General features: G+C 34.3%; 2 protein-coding genes and 1 long non-coding RNA gene across 6 annotated transcripts; 2 read left to right on the top strand and 1 right to left on the bottom strand.

Moving 5' to 3' along the window:
• The first annotated feature begins 636 nt into the window (after window positions 1-636).
• LOC107996102 (serine-rich adhesin for platelets) lies at window positions 637-22,820 on the top strand. 3 transcript variants are annotated; one of them, XM_017053994.3, is made up of 11 exons: window positions 637-910; window positions 7,598-7,805; window positions 7,897-7,999; window positions 8,401-9,262; window positions 9,354-9,781; window positions 9,857-9,966; window positions 13,792-13,917; window positions 15,129-15,221; window positions 18,078-18,244; window positions 18,341-18,515; window positions 19,141-22,820. In XM_017053994.3, the coding sequence occupies exons 1-11, from the start codon at window positions 902-904 to the stop codon at window positions 20,349-20,351; spliced, it is 3,492 nt and encodes a 1,163-aa protein (XP_016909483.3). In that variant the 5' UTR covers window positions 637-901; the 3' UTR covers window positions 20,352-22,820. The 3 variants fall into 3 exon arrangements, with proteins under 3 accessions (XP_016909483.3, XP_016909484.1, XP_016909485.1); XM_017053995.3 differs by lacking the exon at window positions 637-910 and adding an exon at window positions 1,933-5,036; XM_017053996.3 differs by lacking the exon at window positions 637-910 and adding an exon at window positions 5,094-7,510.
• LOC107996103 (uncharacterized) lies at window positions 16,946-18,078 on the bottom strand. Its single transcript, XR_001765726.3, has 2 exons — window positions 17,635-18,078; window positions 16,946-17,571 (listed from the first exon to the last, which is right to left on the bottom strand). It is a non-coding gene; the product is annotated as an uncharacterized LOC107996103 (long non-coding RNA).
• A 486-nt stretch (window positions 22,821-23,306) lies between the features above and the next one.
• Window positions 23,307-25,168, top strand: LOC107996101 (E3 ubiquitin-protein ligase RNF8). Of its 2 annotated transcripts, none has more exons than XM_062074148.1 (4): window positions 23,307-23,445; window positions 23,526-24,360; window positions 24,447-24,860; window positions 24,935-25,168. In XM_062074148.1, the coding sequence occupies exons 1-4, from the start codon at window positions 23,317-23,319 to the stop codon at window positions 24,958-24,960; spliced, it is 1,404 nt and encodes a 467-aa protein (XP_061930132.1). In that variant the 5' UTR covers window positions 23,307-23,316; the 3' UTR covers window positions 24,961-25,168. The 2 variants fall into 2 exon arrangements, with proteins under 2 accessions (XP_061930132.1, XP_061930131.1); XM_062074147.1 differs by having other exon boundaries at window positions 24,932-25,168.
• Window positions 25,169-25,478: the final 310 nt, after the last annotated feature.

Here is a 25,478-nt window from a genome sequence, read left to right as displayed (position 1 = left end):
AACTGACATTATACTAGTTTGTCTTTCATATTAGTTTTGAAAGGCTAATAGGTGTAAGTACATATTTTGTCCAAAAATTTACCATGTATTTAGAAAAACATTTTTCAACTAAATTGTTTAAGAAAGAATGTGAGCAACCAAAATGGACGATTTTAATTTGGTAAGTTAGATAAAAAAAATTTATAATTTGTTTATCTTCAAAATTTTGCATTTCTAAAATTAATATACATATAGTAGTATTCTTATATTTTCGAAATTTCAACAATATTATAATAACGAAAAAATAATTTAAAATAAGAGTATATAATTATACAACACGACTATTTATTTAAAAGTTAAATAACTAAAAAATTAGTAAGTGATTAATAATTGTTATTATTCTTTTCTTGGTATTTTATAATCATATATAAAATATATTATATAATAAAGATTATTTTGCTAAAAATATATTACTCTTCAATAAGATTAATAAAAGAATAAAAAAAATTGGAATTGACGACAATCACAGATTTTCGACGGTGGCGCTTTAGTTGTCATTTCCATCTCCGGCGCCACCGCTACTTCAAGTACTATCTCTGTCACCGGTAATTCCATCCCCTTCTCCATTTCGCGGGTAGCGACGCCTCCGCACGGCGCCGATCAATAACGTCGTTCTCGGCGACGCCGGCGTCGGGAGCGTCGCTGTGTGAAAGCATCCGCAAGCAATCGACGTGTCGCCACGAAACTTGTACACGGGTGCAAAAGAAGCGTCGTGTGAAAAAAAACATTTGGGAATGCAACCACCGTATCTATTCCCGTTTTGCAGAACGAAACTTATGATAATCAATTGCAACAACGACTCCTGGGTCCGGAACCAGCGATTTTTGGATTCGAGCAATCTTTAGGACCCACCCACGATACGATGGCTAAGGTAAGTTCTGTCAAAATAATAAATTAATAATTTATCATATTACTGAAATATATTGTTTTTCTTTTTCTTTTGTTTTTTTTTTTTTTACAATGTGTATATTTTAATTGGTTTCAATGAATTTATACTTAACATTTTACCGGAAGAACGTGTTATTCCTATTCTGTCAACAACTGTTGCTGATTCTTAGAAAAGATCGTTTTCTTTGGATAATCAACTTAATTTTGTGTTTTTAATTATAAACAAATAATTTTATTATAATTAATTTCTAAATTAATAAATTATCGATATAATTTTACGATATATCGACTACGTGTACAGTAGTCACGGTCTATCTCGGCAGAAAAAGTAGTTTGGCGCCGTCATGATCAGCCGGACTGCAGCACATAGTCGGCATTGCTAATTGAATATAAGAAAAGAACTAATTGCTGTAATAATAATAATAATAATAAAAAATATATATATTTTTTTTATATAATATTGATGACGATATATTTTACTGTAAATCTTTTTTTTTTATTAAAATCTTTTATCTATATATGAATATTATTCGAAATACTAAATCTAAATTTATAAATAAAATATTGAAAATAAATATAAAATTAATGATTTCTAATTTTATTCAATTAATTGATAAATCAGTATCTAGATACTGATCAATAGATTCATATAATATGCTATAATATAATAATATATATATATATAAATATTTTATATATATATATTTTTATGTACAAATGAAATATAGAAAATATATTGATAAAGAAAAAAATTAAGTACTACTAGAAATAGTATACTTGATTAATTCACAATTATATGGTAATATAATGATTAGATATATATTGCAATTAACAAATTTCTTTAATAGTAATTCATTTATAAATTATAAATAGAAGCATTATTTTGTTTTAATAATTTTAAAATTATGTGAATATTATTTTGTTTTCTTTTTTTTTATTGCTATCAATTTTATCAATTCTAATAATTTGAAATATTTATTTATATGTTATATTTATGCAGTTCACAGAAATTCATATATAAGTTGTATCGTAAATTCTTATGATCGATTGATAATGCATATATGTATGTTTCATATGATCTATATCGAGATCGTATTTATTGAACTTAAAATGTTAAAAAAATTTATACAATAAAAAAAAGAAAATAAATATAATACATTTAAGTAAATATTTTGAGAATATTTTATAAATTTATTATATAATTTTATAATATTTTATTTTACGATAATTTTTGGTATTCAATATGTATGAATATTGATAATTATTTACAAGATATCATCGATTTTAATAACCTTGAAATATATCCTCAGGGACAACGTTCTGAATAACTTTTCTCTTTACATGTAACCGTCATTCGGCCTTAGTTTTCAAGATATTCAAAAAAATCTTAGTTAAACTTAGGTTAAGATCACATTATACTTTAGTATATGCGGTCATTTGATAATGAAGATATACACGAGGAAGTTATTTGTAAACATACGTGTAAAATGATTAAGAGATACATGTTCCTAGTGTTTATAGTATAGAAATTGTTTGACATTAATAATATAAATACATAATGAAAATATATTTAACAAAGCTTTAGAAATTTCTATTTTTATTTATTCTAATTCTTAGAGTAAAATTCCAAACTTAATGCAAATGAAAATCACAAAATATATAGTAATTAATAATTAATATAATATTAAAAATTCTTAAGGATATATTTTAAAAACATTAATGAGCATTCATACAAGGAAAAGTTATTCAGATTTTATCTTTGAATATTTAATGATTATTGAAATTGGTGTAGACGGTCGTTTTGTAAATAATTATCTTTATTTTCAATCGAATCAATTTTGATTTAAAAGATAATACCAGAATATTCATTCGCATTGATCGTAAAACGTCATATAATCATTATCGAACACATCAGATAGATAAAAGAGAAAAGACATGCGAACTGGTTGTAAAAGCGGTGTGTTTACTGACTGACCCATTATGCGACCAGATGCTTTCTTCGTAAAATTTTCACCGTGTTTAACGGTCCTTTGGAGACGTGCTCGTTTATACAAACCGGTACATGTGCAAATAGACTTTTTCTATCGTGCATCGACTGCAAATTAGGCGATTGTATTGGAGATGTATTCGAACAAATTCGAAAAAAATCAATTCGAATCTTATGATTCTGGCGTATATCACATATATCCACAAATTTTTGAGACAACTACATCCAACACGTATACGTAGATTTCTATATATATATATATATATAATAGTTGGCACGAAAATGCGGTAAATTGCGGTCAACTGTATTATATTTCTGTCTAGAAGAGCGAACGCTTGTAGATTAGATCAGGGTAGCTGAACCGATATGATCATCAAATGTCCTTTTATTTTTGTTTCAATTGTTTTATCGATATTCATTTTCCACGTGTAAGGCAGCAATGTTTCAAAATTCACAATATAAATTATTCTTTTATGTATGAATTGAAAATTGTTATAAAAATCATTCGTTATAGATATTTTAAATTATTACGATATCCTTTATGAGATAACACGAAACAAGATATAATTTTATTTGAAAAAAAAAAAAAAAGAAAGAAAAAAAAGAATTAAATACGAATTTTTTGCATATATACGACATTGCATGAAAATGTACCGAGTTGTCCAGTCGGCATGTCGAGGCTAGGGAGAGGCCTTTCAAGGTCCTCGGGGATTTTTATACGGCGGGAAGTAGGAACGGATGTATAAAGGTCGACGAGGACCGGTCGTGTAGCTATAGAACGAATTCGATCCTAAAATCGATAAACATGTCAGACACAAAGGGATCGTTCGTCGGCATGTAAAACATTTGTATCGTAGAGCATCGTGAAATTTCAGGCTTGCGAAACGCGTGGTGTCCGAATTAATTTCGGACAATCGAAGGTTGATTTTCGTCCGTAGAAATATAACACGCTATCGTGTGTATATATATTATGTAATGTATTTCCGTAAAATAAGCGTTACTCGTTATAGTGCTACTGTATTGGTGGTTTTCAATTACAATGCTTCTTTATAACCTATGATTACGAGCATAACACGTGACTACACTTGTTAGTTTTATCAAGTATGGACGATTTGATTTTATCATGTGTACAGTATAAGATAATCACACAAGTCGAGATAGTCACAGATCACAGAAATCGTACCTTAAAATGATCATTTTATTCTATCTGTTATTTCTTTAAAATATATAACAATAATAATTCTTCCGCGTAAAGAAAAAGAAAAAAAAAGGAAAGAAAAATATTCCCGATATCGCAATAGAAGTAACAATTTTTCATTTCCTATATCCGCATCTTTGAATTATCAGATGGAACGGAATTCGAATTAAATCTCGATAAAATAAATTCTAGGATGTACCGCTAATTACAAATGTACCGATGAAAAAAACCCGTGGAATCAAGCTCGCAAGTTAAACGTAGCCTTGTTCTTTGGTTGATGACGTTCACTGTACAGTCCTCGTGTACTCGCCGGTATCGTGTGTGCCTCGTATACGGATTCACGGGCCGGTGAATGCAGAAACCGTGTGTTTCTGAAGAATAGTAATCGTTGTTGCGGAGTGTCAGTCCTCACCGCTCGCGTGGTGAAGGTGTATATGAGAACGGCACGCGTGTATATCTATCGGTTCGCGTATAGTTGTGTATCGGTGTGCGGATGCTCGCGGTGGTGGCATAGGTAGTACCAGGGGATCACCGAGCGAATCCGGAACGTTTCATTGTCGTACACGCGGCGGCCGCATCGCGATCGTGCTGTCGCTATCGATCCAGTTACTTCTCATTCGTAGTTGGAAAACTTTTTCTTCGTTTCCCGCGGAGGGAAATTTCTTCGGCTCGGTTCATCGCGCGCGGAACCTCGTTCATTGTCCGGGATGCGCTAATTCGTACCTCAAATGCGTCGTATTCGCGAATTACTGGAACGGGGTGAATCCTCCTCGTCCCATGACTCAGTTCACGGAAAGTCGGCTTTATTAATAGTCCTTTAGCGCGGACTATTCGGCCAAGTGTTTTTGTGCGTACCAGAGAAAGTGGCGTTGAATCAAATTATGAGGCGGCCAAATAACCGTGAAGAGGAACGTTGAGCCGATCGTGAGTTGGAGCTTCTATTTTTCGCGTGACTCTTCACATTCTCGCTTTTATACACGATACTGTATTTTCTGCGAACGTGTGGTTAATATTCAAACGAGGCACGCTGTTTTTCTTTCCGTATTCCGTATATATTGAATTCCGGAATTGGGATTACGCAAGCAAAGATGCGTTAACGAACGGTCGTACATCGGTGTGCTTCGATCGTTCTACTTTTCTATCATTCCTTCAAACTCAACCATGTAGATACGTGTAAATGTTAGTAAACGGCAATGAGAATGAATTTTTCTTGTGCAAACGATGTGGCAGACCTTCGTTCATAATCTTATCAAAGTTACGTTACGTGTATTTGGAATATAAATATATATATATATATATAAAAAACGATCGGGAAGACCGTATATCGGTGCACATTAAAATTCGCACAGGTGTGGTAATTAATTTTATTTAAATTACAACAAGCCGGAATTATGTGACTATAGGATCATAACACGCGTCACGTGTGCTTGTCACTTACGTGGTCGCGCACGCAGTGGACCGAGTATATAAATTGCAGATCAACGTTGCCAAACGCGCAACTTTGCTTCCCGATTGATAAATTGCAAAACTGTAACATTTTTTTCCTCGTCCTCCTTTCTCTTTTTTTTCTTTTTTTTTTTTTTTTTGCCTTTTAAATTTGAATTAATGACAACATCCAACAAACAAGACAACGAGCAAATGCGCAATTGCGTCGTAATTCACTATAACTCTAAAACGCTATTGCCTTTTAGAAAGTCTTTCTACTTGTAGAAAGCGTTTCAGGCATTTTTCATTTGAATGCCTGATTTCGCCGATCGAGGAAAAAATGACATTTTTTTCGCACGTAAATACAAAGTGGTATAATGATTTTGAACGATGAACCGTTAGTCTGACCGTGTGAATATATTCCTTCTTCTTTTTCTTTCTCTTCTTCCTCTTCCTCGTCTATTCTATTCGATAATAGTTCTATTCAATTGTTTCGTCTACGAGATTTCAAAGGTCTAGCGTGATTCCGTTAGATCGACAAAAATTAAACGAATGTGCCCCTAATTAACACAGTTGTTCGGCTCGCGTGGCGAAGAGATAACAACCGGGTAGGCGGCTCGAATTGGCACGAATTAAGGCCTAATAAAGTTATATTCTGGGCTGGCCTTTGCTCGTCATCGACTCGTCAATGCGTGCACTTAAAGACATTGATTTCGATTCTTGTCACGTTTTTTCGCGTGTCGGCACCGTCACAAAGTCGATCGTAATATTTAACATGCACGTTTGTCTTGTTCGATATCTTCCCGTTGCCCCCGTTGACCGTGACATTTTTCTAGATCGATAACGAGTCTTTCGCTAATATCGATTGATTTAGAAACTAGCGACTCGCAATATCGATGTTGTGTTGTAACCACTAGAAAAAGACGAATACGTAACACGTATATTATAGCTACCGCATTCGTAATGCGATAATGCACACTTTTTAAATAATTTTTGCTCGCTGAAATATAACCGTTCGATTAATAATAAAATAACATCTCTTTCGAGGAATTCACGCGCATGAACGTTCGCATTGACAAGTAGCGGGTTCGTAGTAAATAAACTCGCAACCGAATGTAACCCAGTTCTCAGCCGACGACGTTGTTCAACAGAGTCGTCGGTGAACGCACTCTGCTACTCTCTTCTAGTCAGTTCCTTGCCTTCAGCTAGCTATTGGTAATACTATTATTAGTAACGAGCTAACGTAGTTTCTGCCGTCTGTTATAACTCTGTGCAGCCTGATCGTAATGCGTGCTCACTGTTGGTTATCAACATCGATCACGAGCAAATATTCCAAACGCTTGGCATTCGAACTTTGATAGGGACCTTCGGCTAGCGCGCTCTTTGCACTAGATAATCAAAATGTACAGACGGATTCGTAGTCGAACGATAAAGCTAATCGACCACCGAGCGATGTTTTCGTTGGTTGTTAAAAGGCTGAAGGGGAAACGTGTTACGCGTGTTCTTACGTGCGAAGGCGAGGAGAGACAGAAGGGATTGCGGCAAAGGATAGCCGCAAGAGAAGCGAACGGTGGTGGGCCTGGGCTAAAATTAAATTAGCCAAAGAGACACTTCTTGATTTACCCCGGTACCAAGAGTTTTATTTGGAGATGGGCCAAGGGTAACGGACTCTTCTTGTGTTCATCGCGAAAAGTTTATCTTAACCTTGAAACATCTGACATTTTTTTCTCTCCCTCTCCTTTCTCCCCCCCCCTTTTTCCGATTATTTAATTGAGCATTGTTTTAACCTTTGACGCGACTCGTGAGACACTCGCATGAACCTACGTCATTGCGGCGAAGTCACCATCCGATTTAATTCGATTGCTACAATGCGATTAAGTCTGTCTATATTCAGTTAGTTGAAGCTTCAGGCAATGGAACGATCCAACTAATTAGAGGATAAATGAAGGAATTTGTAACTCTCTCTGTGGAATGTATGTCCGTCGACCGATCAAACGGATACGTGAAATAGTAACCTAGTTTACGAATGCGGATTTATCATTTTATTTATATGATTGCAGAACGTGGGGGAGAGTCGGATACCAGTTCCCCGCGCGGCACGGCCGTCTTTTTTCCCGAAATCGAGAGTACTTGGTACACCGTCCCTTATACCTGGGCATCGGCGTTCATTGATACTCTCGGGATGTTTACAGTTCGTCGATGCCGAGGACGAGTCCGGTACTCATAAAAAGTGTGGACCACAAGCTGTGTCTACACCGTCGATCGAAGGTAAATAATTTTACGTACCGCGATAAAAATTGACAAGATTTAATTTTTTTCTTTTTCCGAGATAACGATAACGATTTTTTTATTTGACCAGATTCGGGACCTAAAACATTCACGATATCACCTGTGTGGGATATTGATAAAGATGACGTGCAACAACTGGCTAATTTTTCCGAAGAAAAGAGCAACTTTTTCAGGTATGACCTGAATATGGATTATTAGGTTTGTCTGTTAAACTTTAAATTCTGTAAATGACGATATTTGTTTATCGGAAAAATACTTATTTTTACATAATCTAACATAATCTTCCGATTAAGAATATTAAGGATTAAAGATATTATTATTAAGAATATTTTTTACAATAATGAATTTTAACTTATCTGAAATGTGTGTCATAAATCTATGATGAGATAATAAAAAATTAATTTCAAATACGGGGTATAATTGTTTATTGAAGAATAGGTATTACATGAATTATCTGAAATTCAATTATTGTCATTTATGAAGAATCTTATACATTCAAGAATCTGTATTACATCGGTATCAGAATAAATGTGCACGACAATAAAAATGATATTTCGTATTATTATCTGTACAGTTTGCTCGAGAATTCCCAATTGAATATGATTGAGGACGCCGGCGATAGCTGCCTCTTGGATACATCTCTTGGTTACAATGATACCGCAATAAACGCAACACCGCACTACTTAATGCTCAACAAACAGAATTCCTTTGAACATGACGAAAGCCTGGGTATACTGACTCCCGACCAGATGACCGACTTCACAGTTGCACTAGAGTGCTCTAGGACACCATCCTGCGAAAATCTTACAGGATCAGCGGGTTCTAGATTAGCATTAACGAGAGCATCTGCGTCACGACCGTCCGCCGATGTTGAACCGACCGAAGAGGCTTCTAGCGAGAGGACACCGTCCCCGGAGGAACTTCCACTGGATCCTAAACCCACGGAACCTGTTAGAGGCACTGTTCCTATCAGTTTTGTAACATCGGTGACGAGTATCACTAGTCTTGAGGCTGGATATCAAGGTGACGGTGAAAACTCAAGGCCAGCAAGTCGTGGGGCTGATCCACCGTCCGTCGCACCACCGCCAAATCTTCCCGTTCCTTGCAGGCAAGATCCGATGACGGATTCGGATTTCTTTACGGAAAGTGATGCTGATGCGTATGAAGAAATCGTGCGCGGTGATAGAAAAGCTCAGGTGATCGACGGTACTCTTTTCTGTGCGCCTGGCGGCCGAAGATGTCCGAGCTTTACCGGAGAAGAAATGGATTCGAGTGGAATTTATTCAGATCTCGATAAAAGGCAGGACGAACTTCAAGCTCCCGAGGAAGCAATTGAGGAACACGGGGATCGCACGCCGGATACTATTGATACCGAAGTTTCCCAGAGAAGTCAGCCGACACCGATTAAAGCGGACGTTATTATGGATTATTTGCAGGCGAGTTAATAATTTTGATTATTGGTTCGCATATGTTCGTATGTATATATATATATTTTTTAAGATAGCTCGCGTAACTAATAATATTTAGGCTCCTGTAAATTCTCTGGATGGATTGACTGATTCGAACGGTTCGATAAATCCTGTGGAAGTCACGGTAATCGAGGTGGAAAGGACGAATGACAGCATGAGATCGAAAACACAGAGCAAAGCTGATTTAATTCCGTTGAAAAAATACAAGATGCCTAAGAGAAACGTTGTCTCGAAAATCAAAGCAATGATTGAATCGGGTCCAAAAGATGAAGCGGAAAAAGAAGCTCGACGTTTGCAGAGATCTAGAAATGGACGTTGGGATGCTGTTATGAGTAAAATTGAAGCTGGAAAAAATGAGCAAAGAACTAGGACAGTAAGAAAAGAAGTGAAATCGAGAGTACTCCAGAGTATTGGTCAATCATCTTCTACAGGATCAATTCAAAAAAAAGCCGGTGATGCAAATAATAATAGTAATAAGGATAAAAGGTAAGATATCGGCTCTACATTTTTATATTTAAAACTTCGTATTTAGCTTTGTTAAAAAAAATTACAAATTATCAGGAGAATACGTGGCCGGCAAGAAACAAAGTCACCAATTGAAGAAACTGCCAGAAGCTCCGTTCGTAGCTCTTTGAGTGATCTCAGCACTGGACGCAGCAAAGACGCACCAAGTAAGTTAAATTAACATCTACCTTTAAACGATTGCAAATTAAATTAAAGTACAATGTCATTATTTGTATGAATATCTATGATTCAAATTATATAAAAGATACGTAATATGCTATTTCATTTTAATTTAAAAGTTATTTAATATTTAATTTATAACAATTTTTTTTTATTTATTCATTTATATCTTTCAACGTATAAGACTGAGATAGGATATAGGAGTAGTAGTAGTTTGAAAAAGGGAATAAGAAGACTTTGCGGAGTAAAGCTTGAATAAATATGATGCCGGTTGATTTTGTGATATCGAATTATATTTGACCGCATACCATACATTTTGTAAAAAAAAAAAAAATTCAAAACCGCAAAGGTTAACAAAACAGTAATCGTTTTGCATGATATTTCAATTGCTATTTTTATTATATTAATAAATCAAAAGTAGAGCTTGAAAAAATTTGAAAAATTGTAAACCCGATCTACAAATGGGCAATTTTACGCCCATCCAATCATCAGAAAGATATTGATAAGATTTAAGATTTAAGATAACTGTCCCTTGTAATAAAGTGATACAAAATATATATTTTTAAAAATTATATATTTAAACTAAAAGAAATTGTTTTATATTTCGAAAAAAATCTATTCAAATACCGGTAATAGAACGAGATAAAATTCCAAAAATTCGTCTAAATTTTCTGTAAACTAAATAAATTCTTGTAAAATCATTCTTAAATCTATCGAGATGAAACGAATAAATTTTTTGGATTTAAATACACGTGCCTTCGATTCGTCTATCGAGGTGTTCTAGAGCCGATACATCGCGTACGTGATTCGTTCCGCAAAAAAGGGTGGGAGTAGCTATAAAAGTGGGCGTAGAAGGGTGTTTTGTATCGACCCGGTCAGGGCGCGCGAAAGTTAGATAGGAAAAAGAGCAAGGGCGCCGATGGCCCCTCTTCCGGCGCCACTGGATCGTTTCCATTGGAGGCAGGCGTGAGCAGCCGCAAAGCAGCATCCAGTCGGCAGTCCTCGGCGGACCTCGTGTTGGCTCGGACGCTGTTTATGCACGCGTGTTGCATTTCCGGTCTCCCATCTTTCTTGCTCTTCCTCCCTTATAGCTGGTTGGTGCCACTGTTTCGTCTGTCCTCCTCTCGCTCTCTATCTTCCTTTCTCACGCCTCTTTCTCTACCCCATTGGGATCAGCAGTTTTATCGGGACTGGACGTGTGCGCGACAAAAAAGAACAGGGACAAACGCGAGAACGAACAGCCGGTGCATCGTCGTCAGTGTATGCCGCAAGGTGACGGTGCAAAGTGCATCGGAGTTCCGATCGTACAACTTTGAGCAACGATAAAACTATAATTGTTCCTCGTTCCTCGAAATTATTTCTTTCTCCGTGCCCCTATGTCTTGAACACTTTTCGAAATGTAACATATAGCGATATACCGTGTTAACTATATTTACGAACTCATCCGACGTGACCTAATTTTCTACCCATGTCGCAAGAACGTTCGCGTTTTCCCTCGCTCGATAGAACGCAGAGAGAAGGATCGAAGAGAACGTTGGGTGTTTGGGTGACCATCAAGTGAGAAGATAACTTGGCGAGTAGCAACCCTACGCCTACAATATGTTATTGCACATTCGCTTCGATCGGCGGAAGAATCTGAACCGCAAGACTGAATGCCTTAAGACTGGATTTTACCGTCCCCTCTCTGGGACCGTCCAATGAAAGTTTCCCAAGATACCGTTACGGAATCTTTGGCTACGTTCCTGTTTGTACTTGGACGAAGATAGACAAGAATAGGAAGATTCAAGGCAATCAACCTTTTGCTCTAACTCTTCGTACATACGTTAGAAGCTCGGGACGGCGAGCTTTCGGGTCAACGGCACTAGTAGTTTATTTCCGGCATTGCCTTTCTTTAACCGGCCACCTTATACTTGCGCCGTACACGTCCTTCGCTCGACGCCGGTGGTTTTCTCATGTCCCCACCCTTTTAGACAGGTGCACCCAGCGACCACGTGCGTTCCCAAGGCCGACGACCACCGATACGTACCCGGTCTGATCTACCACTTACGCAATCACCATCAGAGTCAGATGTTAAACCCACATGGCTGAGGACATCGTTGATCCGTGCCGGTGAAAGACACTCGTTGCGCTCCTCGATTCAGGTCGTGGAAAGAATGTGCAACCTGTGATTTCTCGTCCAATATTTCCCGAGGTGAAGCCGATTTGCTGTTGATGCCCGTCCACAGATCGCAACGATGGTGACAAAAGTGATGTGAATTGTGCAAATTGTAATACTAACCGGTGTTACGAGATACGTACGATAAATAGAAGAAACGTTTAAAATTTGTTGGAATATTTCGCAACAAAATGTCAAGCATCCGTGAACATTTACGATCCCGATACTTTACGATCGAGGAATCGAGTTGGGTAACAAACCTTGCCGTGGACTCAAAAGATATGACAGGATGAAGGCACTTGTTCGCTGCCTGCAAAAGTACCTGTGCCGAGTTTCTTTAGAATGATTTTGTTGAGAATGGAACGGTGAAACAACGGTGAAAGTAAAGATTTGAAAATGGGACAGCAGGGATCGAAGGGTAGGCCAGCTCTTCGGACGGATTTTGTCAGAGACTCGGCGAAAATGCGGCTCGGAAGTTTCAAGCGAGGTACGGTCGTATAAACGGCATATTCCCGTCCCCTTAAACCAAGTCTTCAACCTACAGCCGGATAAACCTCTTCTCGGATAAACCTCTTCCCGGCTAAACTAAATAATCTTTTAATCTCGTTTCATAAAAAAAGAAAAAAAAAGGATGTCCATTCATGTGTTTTTTTTTTTTTTTTTTTTTCGTAGTTAAATAAGCTAGAAAGTTCAAGCGTCGCAAATACGAGCGACTAGCTCGCGATGTTGCATAGGTATTTGAAAAGATAGATGGGTCGAACGGTTTCTCTCGTGACCGAGTCTAAAACGTTACGGAGAAGGATCAAAGGTACCCTACTTACACTTGTCTCGTCGCAAAATTTCTCTTTTACCTTAGGCATCAATCACTGTTATTTTGAGGAATCTTTCAGGAAAGTAGTTCGCCTCGTTATATCATGCTCGTTCGTTATAACGTGGATTATTCAAGCTAAATACGACATAGAAATATAATCGTAATTCGTTATAACGATATTGTTATAGGTTTAATATAGTATAAAAAATAAAGTATAAAAAAAAAAAAAATAATAACAATTAGGATAAACTTTTCCATCTTTCTGTATAAAATCGTAATTACCAATCGTGCTTAAAAAAAGAAACATCTTTATGAATTAATACAAAGGGCTGGAATAGAAATATAATTTATATACTTAATCGATTATCGCAGTCGCGTCCTGAATATTTGTTCGACTAGCTTCTTTCATGTGTAAGATCGATTCGAAATATTATGCACACGAGCTCGTACGAGGCCGTTATAAGCAGAAGCTCGTATGCAATGGCTACGTGCAGGCTGGTGTACATAATAAACGTTTTTTCTTTTCTTCGTTGGTTTAATCGACGAGCATGGTTCAAACTTAGCTCTTCGTGCGTCCTCGTCCCGCTATATTGCCTCGTCAAGCACAAATTCCGATGATGCGCAAAATGTTATTAAAGTAACTACGACTGACGAGCGAAACGAAATAACCACGGTCGATGAACTATCTTCTGACACGTAATGCTACGAAGTTATGAAAACTGCTTATTTTCGTAATTCTCCGTTGTAAATATAGACACGCGAGAACATAGAGATGAAATTTTCATTATTTCGCCGCGCCGTTTACATAACGGGAAGAAAAATTCAATATTTTTGTTATATTTTCAGAGAGATCACCAACATCGATAAATCCACCAAGAAGACTGGTAGCAAACGGTCGCGGTAGTCAACAGAATCGTGTCAATAGTTTCGACACCAAGAAGAACTGCGTAGAAATTTCGCCCATCAATCTCGGTGAGTGACGGAGGGTCCGGTTTGCGCGCCCTAAATTGTGAAACGAGTTTGCATATATCGTAGTTTCCTCGTGTTTGTGTGTGTATGTGTGTATGTGTGTGTATACATTTATATCTGCTATTCTCTGATTGAACGGAGGAAACGAAAGGTCGAGGGCACCGCTGCGTGCTTCCGGTTGGAGAGTTAGTGCGACGCGGGGAACACTTCTTCTTCTTTTTTTTTTTTCGATCGCCTGTCTCCATGCAACATTCTCTACTCGTTTATATTGATAAGCGAAAATGTAAACATGTTCGACATTCTATATTGATAGCCAGACATCGGGATAAATTTATTCTCATCGAGACATAACATTGAAAATATTGGCAAACGGCCACGCTTGATTCGACCGATCAACGTATTGTAGTTTTATCTAACGATCGTTCATGTTTCTATGATTTGACTTTGTGATAATATCAAATTTTTAAATATTCTTATATGGTTTTAATGTATTTTATAAATCAAAAACGATATACGCGCATATTCGATTTATTTATTCGTTACTAATTTTTTTTCTTTTCAAAATGAACGGCCGATAAACATTGATGACAGTTATTCTACATTTAGTTATTTAAATTTTTTAAAGTAATATTGCACGGGTCTCGCGATAATTAACCGTGGGTGTAGACTGACGCTTTGCCTGAGCCAGGTCAGAATTCTAACGGTATGCACCCCTTACCGTAGCCAGCAATGTGATTATTTAACCCCCAAACACTGTTGATGTTCCCGCAGTCTTTCGTTAACTTCAAACGAGAAAAGTTGCGCAGAAAATTGCCAATTTGTTCCACCGGTTTCGCGTCGCCATTGAAATATTCAGTGATATAACGCGATTTGTGAATCATTTGTTTACATTAAAGCATTGTGATCCATATTATTGTAGCAATATCGTAAATGCGATTACAACAAAATAATAGCTAATAAAAAAATATACTATATACGGGCAGAAGATTGGAATAATCATGGTTTATCTGGTTTACTACAGTAAATATCATTTTTTTCTAGATACTATTTTTACAAGCGAAGGCGTTTCCTTTGCTTCTACACATGCTCTCTTTGATGCGGGCAGTAAAACGGTTTGCAGCGTACGGTACTTGCAAACTCGATAACACATCATTTAAGGCACTACCGGTGAGTATGTAACATGCTCTCGTTAACGTTGCGAATTTTATTTCCAGAGAAGAGTCCGTCAGCGACGCGAAAAACGACAATAACGAGAAGATTACCAACCACTGTCCCAGGGAAGCAGCATAGCTTAACATCGATAAAAGGTAAAAAATGGTATTTTTATATTTTTTCCTTGAAATTTTTAATCGGCATATTGAATTTCACGATAAATATATATTCGTTGTTTTGAATAAATTTGTTCCAATAACTTATTATTACAGTATTATATATGCGATATAGAAAGAAGCATTTTAGATGTTTTCTTCTGAAAAAGATAACACCGTGAGGAAATATCAGCAGGTTGTGCTTTCTAATTCATTGACCGCGCTACTCCGGCACCAGCTAGTTTCTAAAAAAGTCCCACAGTCATTTTGCGGTGCGTACGACCATTTCTCCGCATGCACGAGAACGCACACGTGCGTATCATTCTATGCTTCTTGTAGTTTCGAAGAAAGTCATGGCTTTCACTGGTCCTCGAAACTAAATCCTGTTCTCGGTCTTCGTTAAAAGGTACGGAAAAACCCGCAGAGCAATTGCAAGAATAATTAAATTTGTAAAAAAAAAAAAAAAAAATGAGAATCGGATAATGGTGAAGCGAAAGTAATTCTTTAAACTTATATGATTTTGGAGATAGCTTCAGCATCTCTCAAGATAATTTCCTTGTCAATTTTATGACTCAATACATAATAAAGATTATATATATATATGATTGTCCATATCCCAGAAAACACGAGTTAAGTTTCTACAAGTCACGACCTTGTATTTCCATTTCATTTTAATGTATTGTTGCATTTCATGATACAAAATTTTCAACAATTTTACATTTTAAGAGAAATATTTTCAAAATTTATTTTCACTTAGATAATCGAAAAAGAGAATATGTTTTGAGAGGATCGATCAAAATATTAATATATTAATATATTATTACGTTCACGTTACGATATGACGAAACAGATATTGGCGAGTAGAATTAACAATTGTTTGCAAACTCTTCTTAGCGGAAGAGGGCTATCGATCGTCGATCATTCGGATCATTATCTTCGAATCACTATGTCCATAGACACGTACCTCCGTTTCATACAAATACGGCTAGCTACTACTATGTAAGGATAGTCAATTCTAAATGGAAAAGCGAATTTATTCGGGGCACGGTTTTGTAATAATTCATCTCTCGTTCAACTGATAATATTCATCTTTTACAGCCTCACCTTTTCCTGTTATTAAAACGAGCTATTCCATTGAAATGGAATTTTAAATCGTTCCCATTTTCATGAATCATAAATTTGAACAACTGAGCGATAAATAAAGTAATAACTTATTACTACCAGTGCACTCAAGTATATATATATATGTTAATTTTCTTGAAAGAAAAAAAGGCTAGTTCGTTGGAAGCCCTTTTGATCATCCTTTTTTCCCCTGTCGGATGGAGAAGAAACGAGAGCAATATTAATGCAATATTATGGAAACACATTGCAGACATTGTGGATCATATTCAAGTCGTGTATACGATGTGTGTATGAATGCGTGTCCGGCCAGACACGGCTTTCCGCGTGTCCATCGTCTTCGTATTCTTCGAGGTTGCACCTCATTTCAAGGTGGTAGGAGTGGTCGACAAGTAGGAAGGAGGGATATATCGCTCCGCGAGGCAGCCTGTGGCTCGTGCTAATTCAGTCGAAGTGCGGACTTGGCCAGCAAATCGTTACAAATGACGATCCCGATTAGGTCTCTCTCATGTCTGTTGCTCTATTATTATTGTTATTCAATGATTTCAACGTGATCGAGTTCACTTGCGTTTTTCAGTTCACTGGTACAGATCAAACGGAAATACTTCATTGTGCCAATATACATAATTTATGTAATTGAAGAATACATATTTATTTATTAAGAAGAAACTATAAAATAATCCGAGATACTTATACGATGGAAAATTTTGAAAAATCAGAAAAGTAATCACGTATGTTAGAAATGATAGTCCAAAATGAGAATAAACGAATTAAGTATAAACAAATACAGAAGTGATAAATATTCGATATAGCGTAGTCCCACACGCTGAAAATAATCCAATCCATTTCGGGAAAACTGAAAATAGATAATTTGGATATATCCATTAAGGTGGTTGTTGAAACAACCAATTTAATTTTTTTTTTTGATTTTCTGTGCTCACGATACGACGACAACTATCGTATAGTTGACCTTAACCCAGTGCGTCTTCATTGACTGGCCGGTACTCTTGAACGTGTTTCCCGAGGTTGGCTCTCGGATTAAATCCGATCACTAGCTGCACTTGTTTTTATTTTTTTTTTAGTCTGGTCCAAGGTGGTGAAAAGAATCAAAGTCGTAGTGGTACGGAATTGCGGATGTGCCTGCATGCTTTCACGTATCTACATCAGCAATAATGGGAGGATGAAGCTTGAATGACGTAGCCAGGCCAAATTATCGTTACGACTTAATGATCTGTTCATAAAAATTTCTCGTGTGTCAATGTGATAATTGCTTTTTCCTCATAATTTTTCTCACCTAAGAACTCATTTCGCCGAGTCGAATAGTTGAAATATCCTGAAAAACAGGTAGTTCGACTTTCCAAGACTGGAATAAACAGTTTTCTCCCTTGGAACGAGTTTTCCCTCCCTTGGTACAACTTTCTTCATTCTACGAATCAAAATTTATTCGTGTAAAATGAGTGGAAATTTCATTTACGATATCGATATTGCATTTATTTGAATATCTACTTAAACTTTCATCATAATGATTGGTTCGATGCCGAAGAATGATTGTAATCGATATTACTATTCATCTTGATAACAATGGGATCACTTAAAGAATAATAAGAAAGCATTAATTGAAAACAACAAACGTATCAAATTAAAGAGACGCTTCGATTTGATGGAAGACAAATTGAACTTTGTCATAATTTTAATGCAGAATCGTAATGGTGATGGGACCTGTGACATTGGTTGCAGATCGCGAAACTAAGGAGCACAGTAATAGCTATGTGGTGACAAGAGCGTCTTTAGAGACGCGAGATCAGGCCGCACAAACCGACATACCTTATGATGCACTTCGCGTAAAACGAGCGGAACAAGTTATACAAGCTCTTTCTATAACCGTACAATATCTGGCCTATGAGGTACGTTATATCTTTTTTTATTTAATTTTTAATTATTATATTTATTATATAAAATCAATTCGTTTGTGTGCTTATTATTTTTATTTTAACGTTCAGTTGGACGCATTTTCTACACCAAAACTTAAGAAAGATTGCGAGAATATGAAAAAGGAATGGATGTCTTCGTGCGCGGAGATTGAAAAATTGAGGGCTAGAAACCTCGGCATTGAAGATAGACTAGAATCGGAGAGAGAGAGTCATCGGAGAGCCTTGGACCAGCTTCGTGAAGATCGTAAGCCTTGCCAAGAATTATTTGTGTTTCTTTTAGTTTGAGAAAGTGAGAAAGCAATATAATGCATTGTCTGCACACATTATAAGGTATAATTTCTAAAATTTTGTATTCCTATTATCATTATTATTTATCACGATTCTTTTTTATTTATCAGTAACAATATCGATTATAGTATCGATAATTTTATTTTATTATGATTATTATATGATATGTACAAAACGTAATTTCATATTTTATATATTCTTTGTGCCCAGTATACAATGCATCATATGGTAATATTCTCCGGGTAACAAGCATAATGGCCTTAATGTCATAGCGAATAATATAACTAACTTTAAAGTAGAGCAATTGTTAATTAAAATCTGCAAGGCTAATAATGCCTACGCGCACCTCGGATCGTGCTAAATAATTCAAAGATAGAATTTTCAAAAGTGGACACAGACACGTTTCACAAATGCTCAATTTAGTGCCCACGTAACGTTCATCGTAGTTAATTATAGGTTGGCACGTTCAACGGACCTAATCCGTTCTCTCGTCTTCGAACTTTGTTTTTCTTCCGTTTTTCAATTTATCTCCGATGACGTCAATCAATGCTAAGAGAAAAATTTGTCTTTGGTTTTCTCAGTGGAAGCTCGACACGCGGAACAAATCGCCATCTTGGAAGCGGCTCTGCAGGAAGAGAGGCGCAAATGCGAAGTCAGATTACGAGATTCGCTAAATGAGACTGCAAAAGAACATCGAGCCGCAATCGTGAAATTACGATCGGAACAAGAGGCCGAACTGATACGAAAGGAAGCGGAATTTAAGAGAAGATCTGTCGTTCACGATCAGGGGGCTGCGCTCACAGCCGAAGTTGAATCTTTAAGATCGGTGCTAGAGATCAAAAGTCAAGAAAACGCTACGTTGAGATCGGATCTCGATAATATCAAGCGAGAAATCGAGGACAAAGAAGCTTTACAGCAACGCTTGGACACACTTGAGGCCAGATGCGAAGATTTGAAAGCACAGATTCAATGCAAAGAAGCTCTCGAGAGGCAAATATCTCATGATAATGAGGTACTTCACGAATCGATTCATCAGATTTCCAAGCAGAATAAACGTTTGGCACAACGTAATGAAGAACTGCAATGGAGGTTGCGTCAAAAAAACGAAGTAGTGACCGTTCTTGCGAACTTGACGCCTAGGCTTTCACGTTCTTTAGGCCCGGAACACGTCGAACAGAGTCTTTCACCCGACAAGAACGGTCCGCAATCTTCATCTATGGTTAAATTTATGGTGCAGAAAGGTGATTCGGTTTCATGGACATTGGAAATCGATGATGAATTTTCAAAGGGAGGATCTGATACGTCATCATTGGCAACACCACCAAAAATGGGTAGATCGGAAACAAGTACATCAGTATCGAGACAAGGATCGCTCAGATTAACGCCTAGAAGGCCTTCCGTAGATATGAGAGCAAGATCCAAAAGTATTTCCGTTACGGATTCCACACGAGTAGAGGAATCCACTTGGTCGCCTACATTTAATTCTACACCGATTACTCGACGAAGACCTAGAAGTGATCCATCTTCTTCCGCTTCGTCCACTTCCTCGTCATCTTCTTCTTCTGCAACAGCAGTAACTACAAATTCTGCGGTGGCTGTTGCTGTTGCTGCAGCGGCGGCTGTCGCGGCAGCCGCTGAAGATTGTGGCGCAGGTCAAAGGCCTCAAGAAGCAGGTGGTGAAGCAATGATTTCAGAAGAAACATCTGCCACGAGTAGCGAGGATGAGTCGTCCACGAGTAGCGATATTCCTCCATTGCCAATACAATTTTCTTGGGGTAAACCAATTAAGTAACGTTCTCATAGTCCTCTCGCTTAATACTTAATATTTCGATTGCGAAGAGCTAATATAATTCAATTGGATCAAGTTTATTTGGTAATTCCATAATATTTTGTGACAGTTACTCCAAGTATTTCCAAGATAATATGATATGTTGATAATTATTTAGAATAAAGATCGATTGTTGAAATATGTATTAAGGTTCTCATTCTGAATAACTTTTTCTTTATATGTATTATAATCGTTATTAAATTAGTTTCCAAATTTTGGATAAAAATATTTATAATACTATACATTTGGTTTGTGACAATTTAAATTAGATTTTGGTTACATTTAGACTTGATAATAAATAAATAAGTAATTTCAATGCACATTAAACTTACATATTACACAAATTAATTTTTTGTAAAATATACAAAAACATTTAAATAATATTTTACATATAATTAAATATCATTGAATTTGCATTATGTCAATAGTTAGAAATTTTTTTACCATTGTAATATCACACCCAAGAAGTAAGTTTAAATCAATCAAATTATGTCTTGTTTATTTTAAATTTTACAGGAATCCAATGATTTAAAAAAATAAAATGATGCTGATATTGCTAAAGCTAATATAGATCTACTTTAGTATATTATTCACACTCAAGATAGAATGAATAAAATTAGAATATTTTTCAGGCATTATAAATTCAATTTAAGCCAAATCTAAATTAAGCTTTTGTAAAATATATAGTGTTGAATATATATTTAGTATTAAAAATATTTTGTATTTTTAATTCGAAAATTAAAATCAAATGGTGGTTATAAAAAAAAGGAAAAAGTCCATATATAAAGGAAAAAGTTATTCAAAATAATGACTCTGAAAAAATATTTCAAAATCATCAAAATTGATGAAGTATCTTTTATTCTAAACAATTATTAATATGCTTTTATAAAAATGAACGTATAATTATTTGGAATATTGTACGCGCACTTTTTCTACTACTTCTGTACCTGTAACTTATATGTCAATCGCAAACAGATAAAAAGCGTATCTTTTACCAAAACTGAGATAGTTTCGATGATGTTTTGTTATCATTTTGTATATTTGTGAATTATTCAAAGATAAAGGAGTTGGTCTTTAGTTTAATATTTGAATTAGAAATAATATTTTTTATGGTGTTGCGATATCTTTTCAAATTATGACTTTTTGCGATACTACGAATATTATGCCAACTTTAATATCTTTGCATCGACTCTATCTTTTCCTTAATTCAAAGACTTCAATACATGAAAAATCGCACAATAAGAAGTCATTTGCAATATATATACATACATTGTACCAATTTTATTTTAAATATAAACATATATATGTATAATATACATACATATACGTATGCATTATAATTACAAAATATTTTTTTTGCAATCTTAGATATTAAGAATTTTTTTTATCTTCTTCTTGTGTTTGTTTTATATAGAAAGTGAATAGAGCGAAATCAAAGCATGTTTTGTTCTTTTGTATTTTATTCGTTGTTTTTCCTTAGATAGAAAAAATGCGCGTAAAAATTCAATTAATTTAGTTTGAAAATTGTTTGCCGGTTTCAATCTATATTGTAAATGTTACAATATATTGGCAATTACAAGCCACGTATTTTTCAAAACCGAATCGAACCGATTCACTGTTTGTTTGATTCGCAACATTTTACACATGTCCATTTTATAAGGTATGATGCGTTTATATTACGTCTGTACATAAATAACAACGATGTTTATAAATTAATTAGTCTTTATCGCAAATATTGTAAATAGACAACGATTGTCAAATTGATCCTATCCTCAAAAAAGAAAAATGTTGATGAGCCATTCACTGTGCTTACTGAAGAAAGCTATTTGTCAATGATATGCAGCTTACCGAACAGTACGATTATTGTGGTTCATTACATTAAATCGATTACTTGCCAGTTTTTAAAATATAATATTAATTAATGTTAAAATTATGATTTTTGTAACGTTAAAATTTCATTTGGCGATAACACATTTGTGCAAGAATGTATTACATTCACAATATATCTTTCATATAAAAAAAAAATTCAATAATATTCTTAACGTTACATGTTTTAATTGCCAAATATTGATAAATTGATATATTTATCTATAGACTCCTTTTTATGTACAACACCAAATCTACAGAAACTATACTATTCCAGGTATGACTCACTAATCAACTACTATATAAAGATATAGTCAGTTGTATAAAGAATTGATACCAAAAAAAAAAAAAAAAAAAAAGAAAAGAAAAGTAAAAAGAAAAATGAAACTCCGTTCCATGGACAAGAAGAAAAGTATGTTCGGTAGCAGTAGTGTAGGAATAATTGGAAGATGTCGAATATAACAACAAACAAGTATTATTCGCCAAGAAGTGTGTTTTCTCTCACTTGTGCTGGCAAATTTAATGTATTATATACCTATCAAATAAATATTATATGAATTAAAGAAATTTTATGTCATCTTTCTTTCATTTAACTTTATAAATACTAGAAAATATGTTAGATATACTTTATTATAAATATATATATATATATTTATAATATATACTCAAACTTTATTTATATAAAAAATATAAAATTTATTTATTATTATTATTATATTATTTTATATTATATTTTATTATTTAAATTACAATATTTTATTTATAAAATCTTTTTTAGAGATATAAGTTATTTTTAAAGATATAATATATCTTTGATGTTATATATAAAATATACCGCAAGATGTCGTTTACATATGTTTATCGACAGTTTATTTTCTATCTTCATATTGACGAGAAATTCGATGGAGAATTTTGAATGCGTTCTTGTATGATTTAATATTTTTGTTTACTATTTTTATATATTTATAGTAGTTAATAAAAAGAAATAATATAATTGAAAAAGAATGTACATTATTCAATATTCTTTTTTAATTTTTTTTTCACAAAAGAGTAATTTTAAATAATGGAAGGTTCGAAAGCAGAAAAAAGAATAAAACTCGACGACTCAGAGGAAAAATTAGTGGAACCTAGTTTAGTGAGAATTAATAAACATGGTTGTGCTCCTCATAATATTCACATTGATAAAAATGAGGTATTAAAAAATATAAACTTTTTATCTAGTGCCTTTTTAATCAATTTTTCTCAATAAGATTTTCTTTAAATTTTAAACAGTTTAAAATAGGTCGTGCAAGAGATAATGATGAAATTATTTTGGATGCAATGATATCTAGAAAACATTGCATTTTAAAATATGAAGAAAATGAAGAGTGGACGATTAAAGATTTAAGTTCTTCTGTTACATTTGTTAACGATATTCCTCTAACATTTGGTGTGAGTCAAAAACTTTATGATAGAGACATCATACAATTTAGTGCATCTGAAAAATTTAAATATATTTTTATTCTTGATTTTAAAGATGAGTACAAAGTTAAAAAGCCTAAGATAGATGAAAACATATTAGATAATGTTTTTATAGAACAAAAAACATTTACACAAAATCAGGAATGTCAAAAAAAAATTCTTAAAGACAAATTACAAATAAAACAAAAACAACAAGATAAATTAAAACAACTTTTAAAACAACAAAATGTTTCAAAAGAAGATACCAAAGATTTGAAACAACAAATTATATTATTAGAAAATAAAATAAAACATGGTAATATTCAAGAACAGTATTTTCAAAATCTGTATACTGATTTGTCAGAAAAATTAGAAAATGAACGGATAGAATTTGAAAAAAAATTAAATGAAGAAAAACGAAAATGGCAAGAAGCTCTAAATGTAAGTAAACTTGAGAAAGAAATGTTAGAATTAAAAATGAAAGAACAAATGGAGAAATGGAGAGAAGAGCAACAAACTAAATGGAAAAATGTTATGGAAAACAGAGTTAAAGAAGAAAAAAATATACAAGCCCAATTGTTAAGTGAAAAAATAATTTTAGAAGAAAAATTAAAAGAAACAGAAAAAGCTCTAAAAGAACAAGCTAAAATAGAAACAATAAATAATGGTATATATTTTTTTCCATATATATTAATATTACAAGATATTAAATATTTTATTGATAATATATTGATTATGTTCTTTCATGTATAGTTGCAGGGACTTCTGATAATTCGAATGACAGTTGTATATTTTTAAAAACAAAAAATCCTTCAGAATTTCAAATTATAGATACAATAGATTTAACAATTCCTACTCAAGTTGCTTCTAAAATTGATGAAAAAGAAAGTGTGTTTGATAAAATTAATGATATAATGGATGAACAATTAACTTGCACCATATGTTCAGAATTATTTGTGAAAGCAACAACATTAAATTGCATGCATACATTTTGTCAACATTGTATAAATGTATGGAATAAAAAAAGAAAGGAATGTCCAATATGTAGAGCACCAGTATCATCAATGAATAGATCAATAGTTCTAGACAATTTTATTGAAAGTATGTTAGAAAATTTACCTATTCGATTCAAAGAAAGGAGGAAAGAAATTCTAAAAGAAAGACAAGGTAGGCATAAAAATAAATATGTAATATTTATATGTCTAAAAAGACATTTAAATAATTTTAAAATGTTTTAGCAGTGGAGTACAAGAAAAAAATTCGTTGAACAATTACCATGGAAAAAAAATAATATTTAATTTATTAATATTGTTATAATAATGTTATATTAATATATACTGTTTCATATTAACTTTTATCAAAGAATGATAACATTTCATTGTATAAATGTTAGCATTATAAAAGTAAGATATAATAGTAAAAATATGTAAAAATGTATGATTTATTTTTGCTATAAAGTTTTTTAAAAGCAAAAATCTTTTGTTATGTCATAGTTGAGTACATAACACACATTGAACAACATTATTTGAGAAAAAAAATATAGCTAAGAAAAGAATGATAGCGCTCTCTGGGGGCACAATATTAAACAATTATTGTATATACATATATAGAATCATAATCGTGCGAGTTTTCATGAAAATCAGCCAATAAAAGTTTGACGACGTGCGCATTTATGAAAACACGACTTTTGGAGAGTTGTGAATTGTGATACTTAACTATACTGAACGTCGCGTAAATGGCGAAATATATACTACGACACTAGGGTAAAGTGAGATCTTTTTGTGC

Source organism: Apis cerana, linkage group LG4 (assembly GCF_029169275.1).
Source record: "Apis cerana isolate GH-2021 linkage group LG4, AcerK_1.0, whole genome shotgun sequence".
Lineage (NCBI taxonomy): Eukaryota > Metazoa > Arthropoda > Insecta > Hymenoptera > Apidae > Apis > Apis cerana.
The sequence above is the reverse complement of the archived record's forward strand: the minus strand, read 5'-3'. Positions and strand labels throughout refer to the sequence as shown.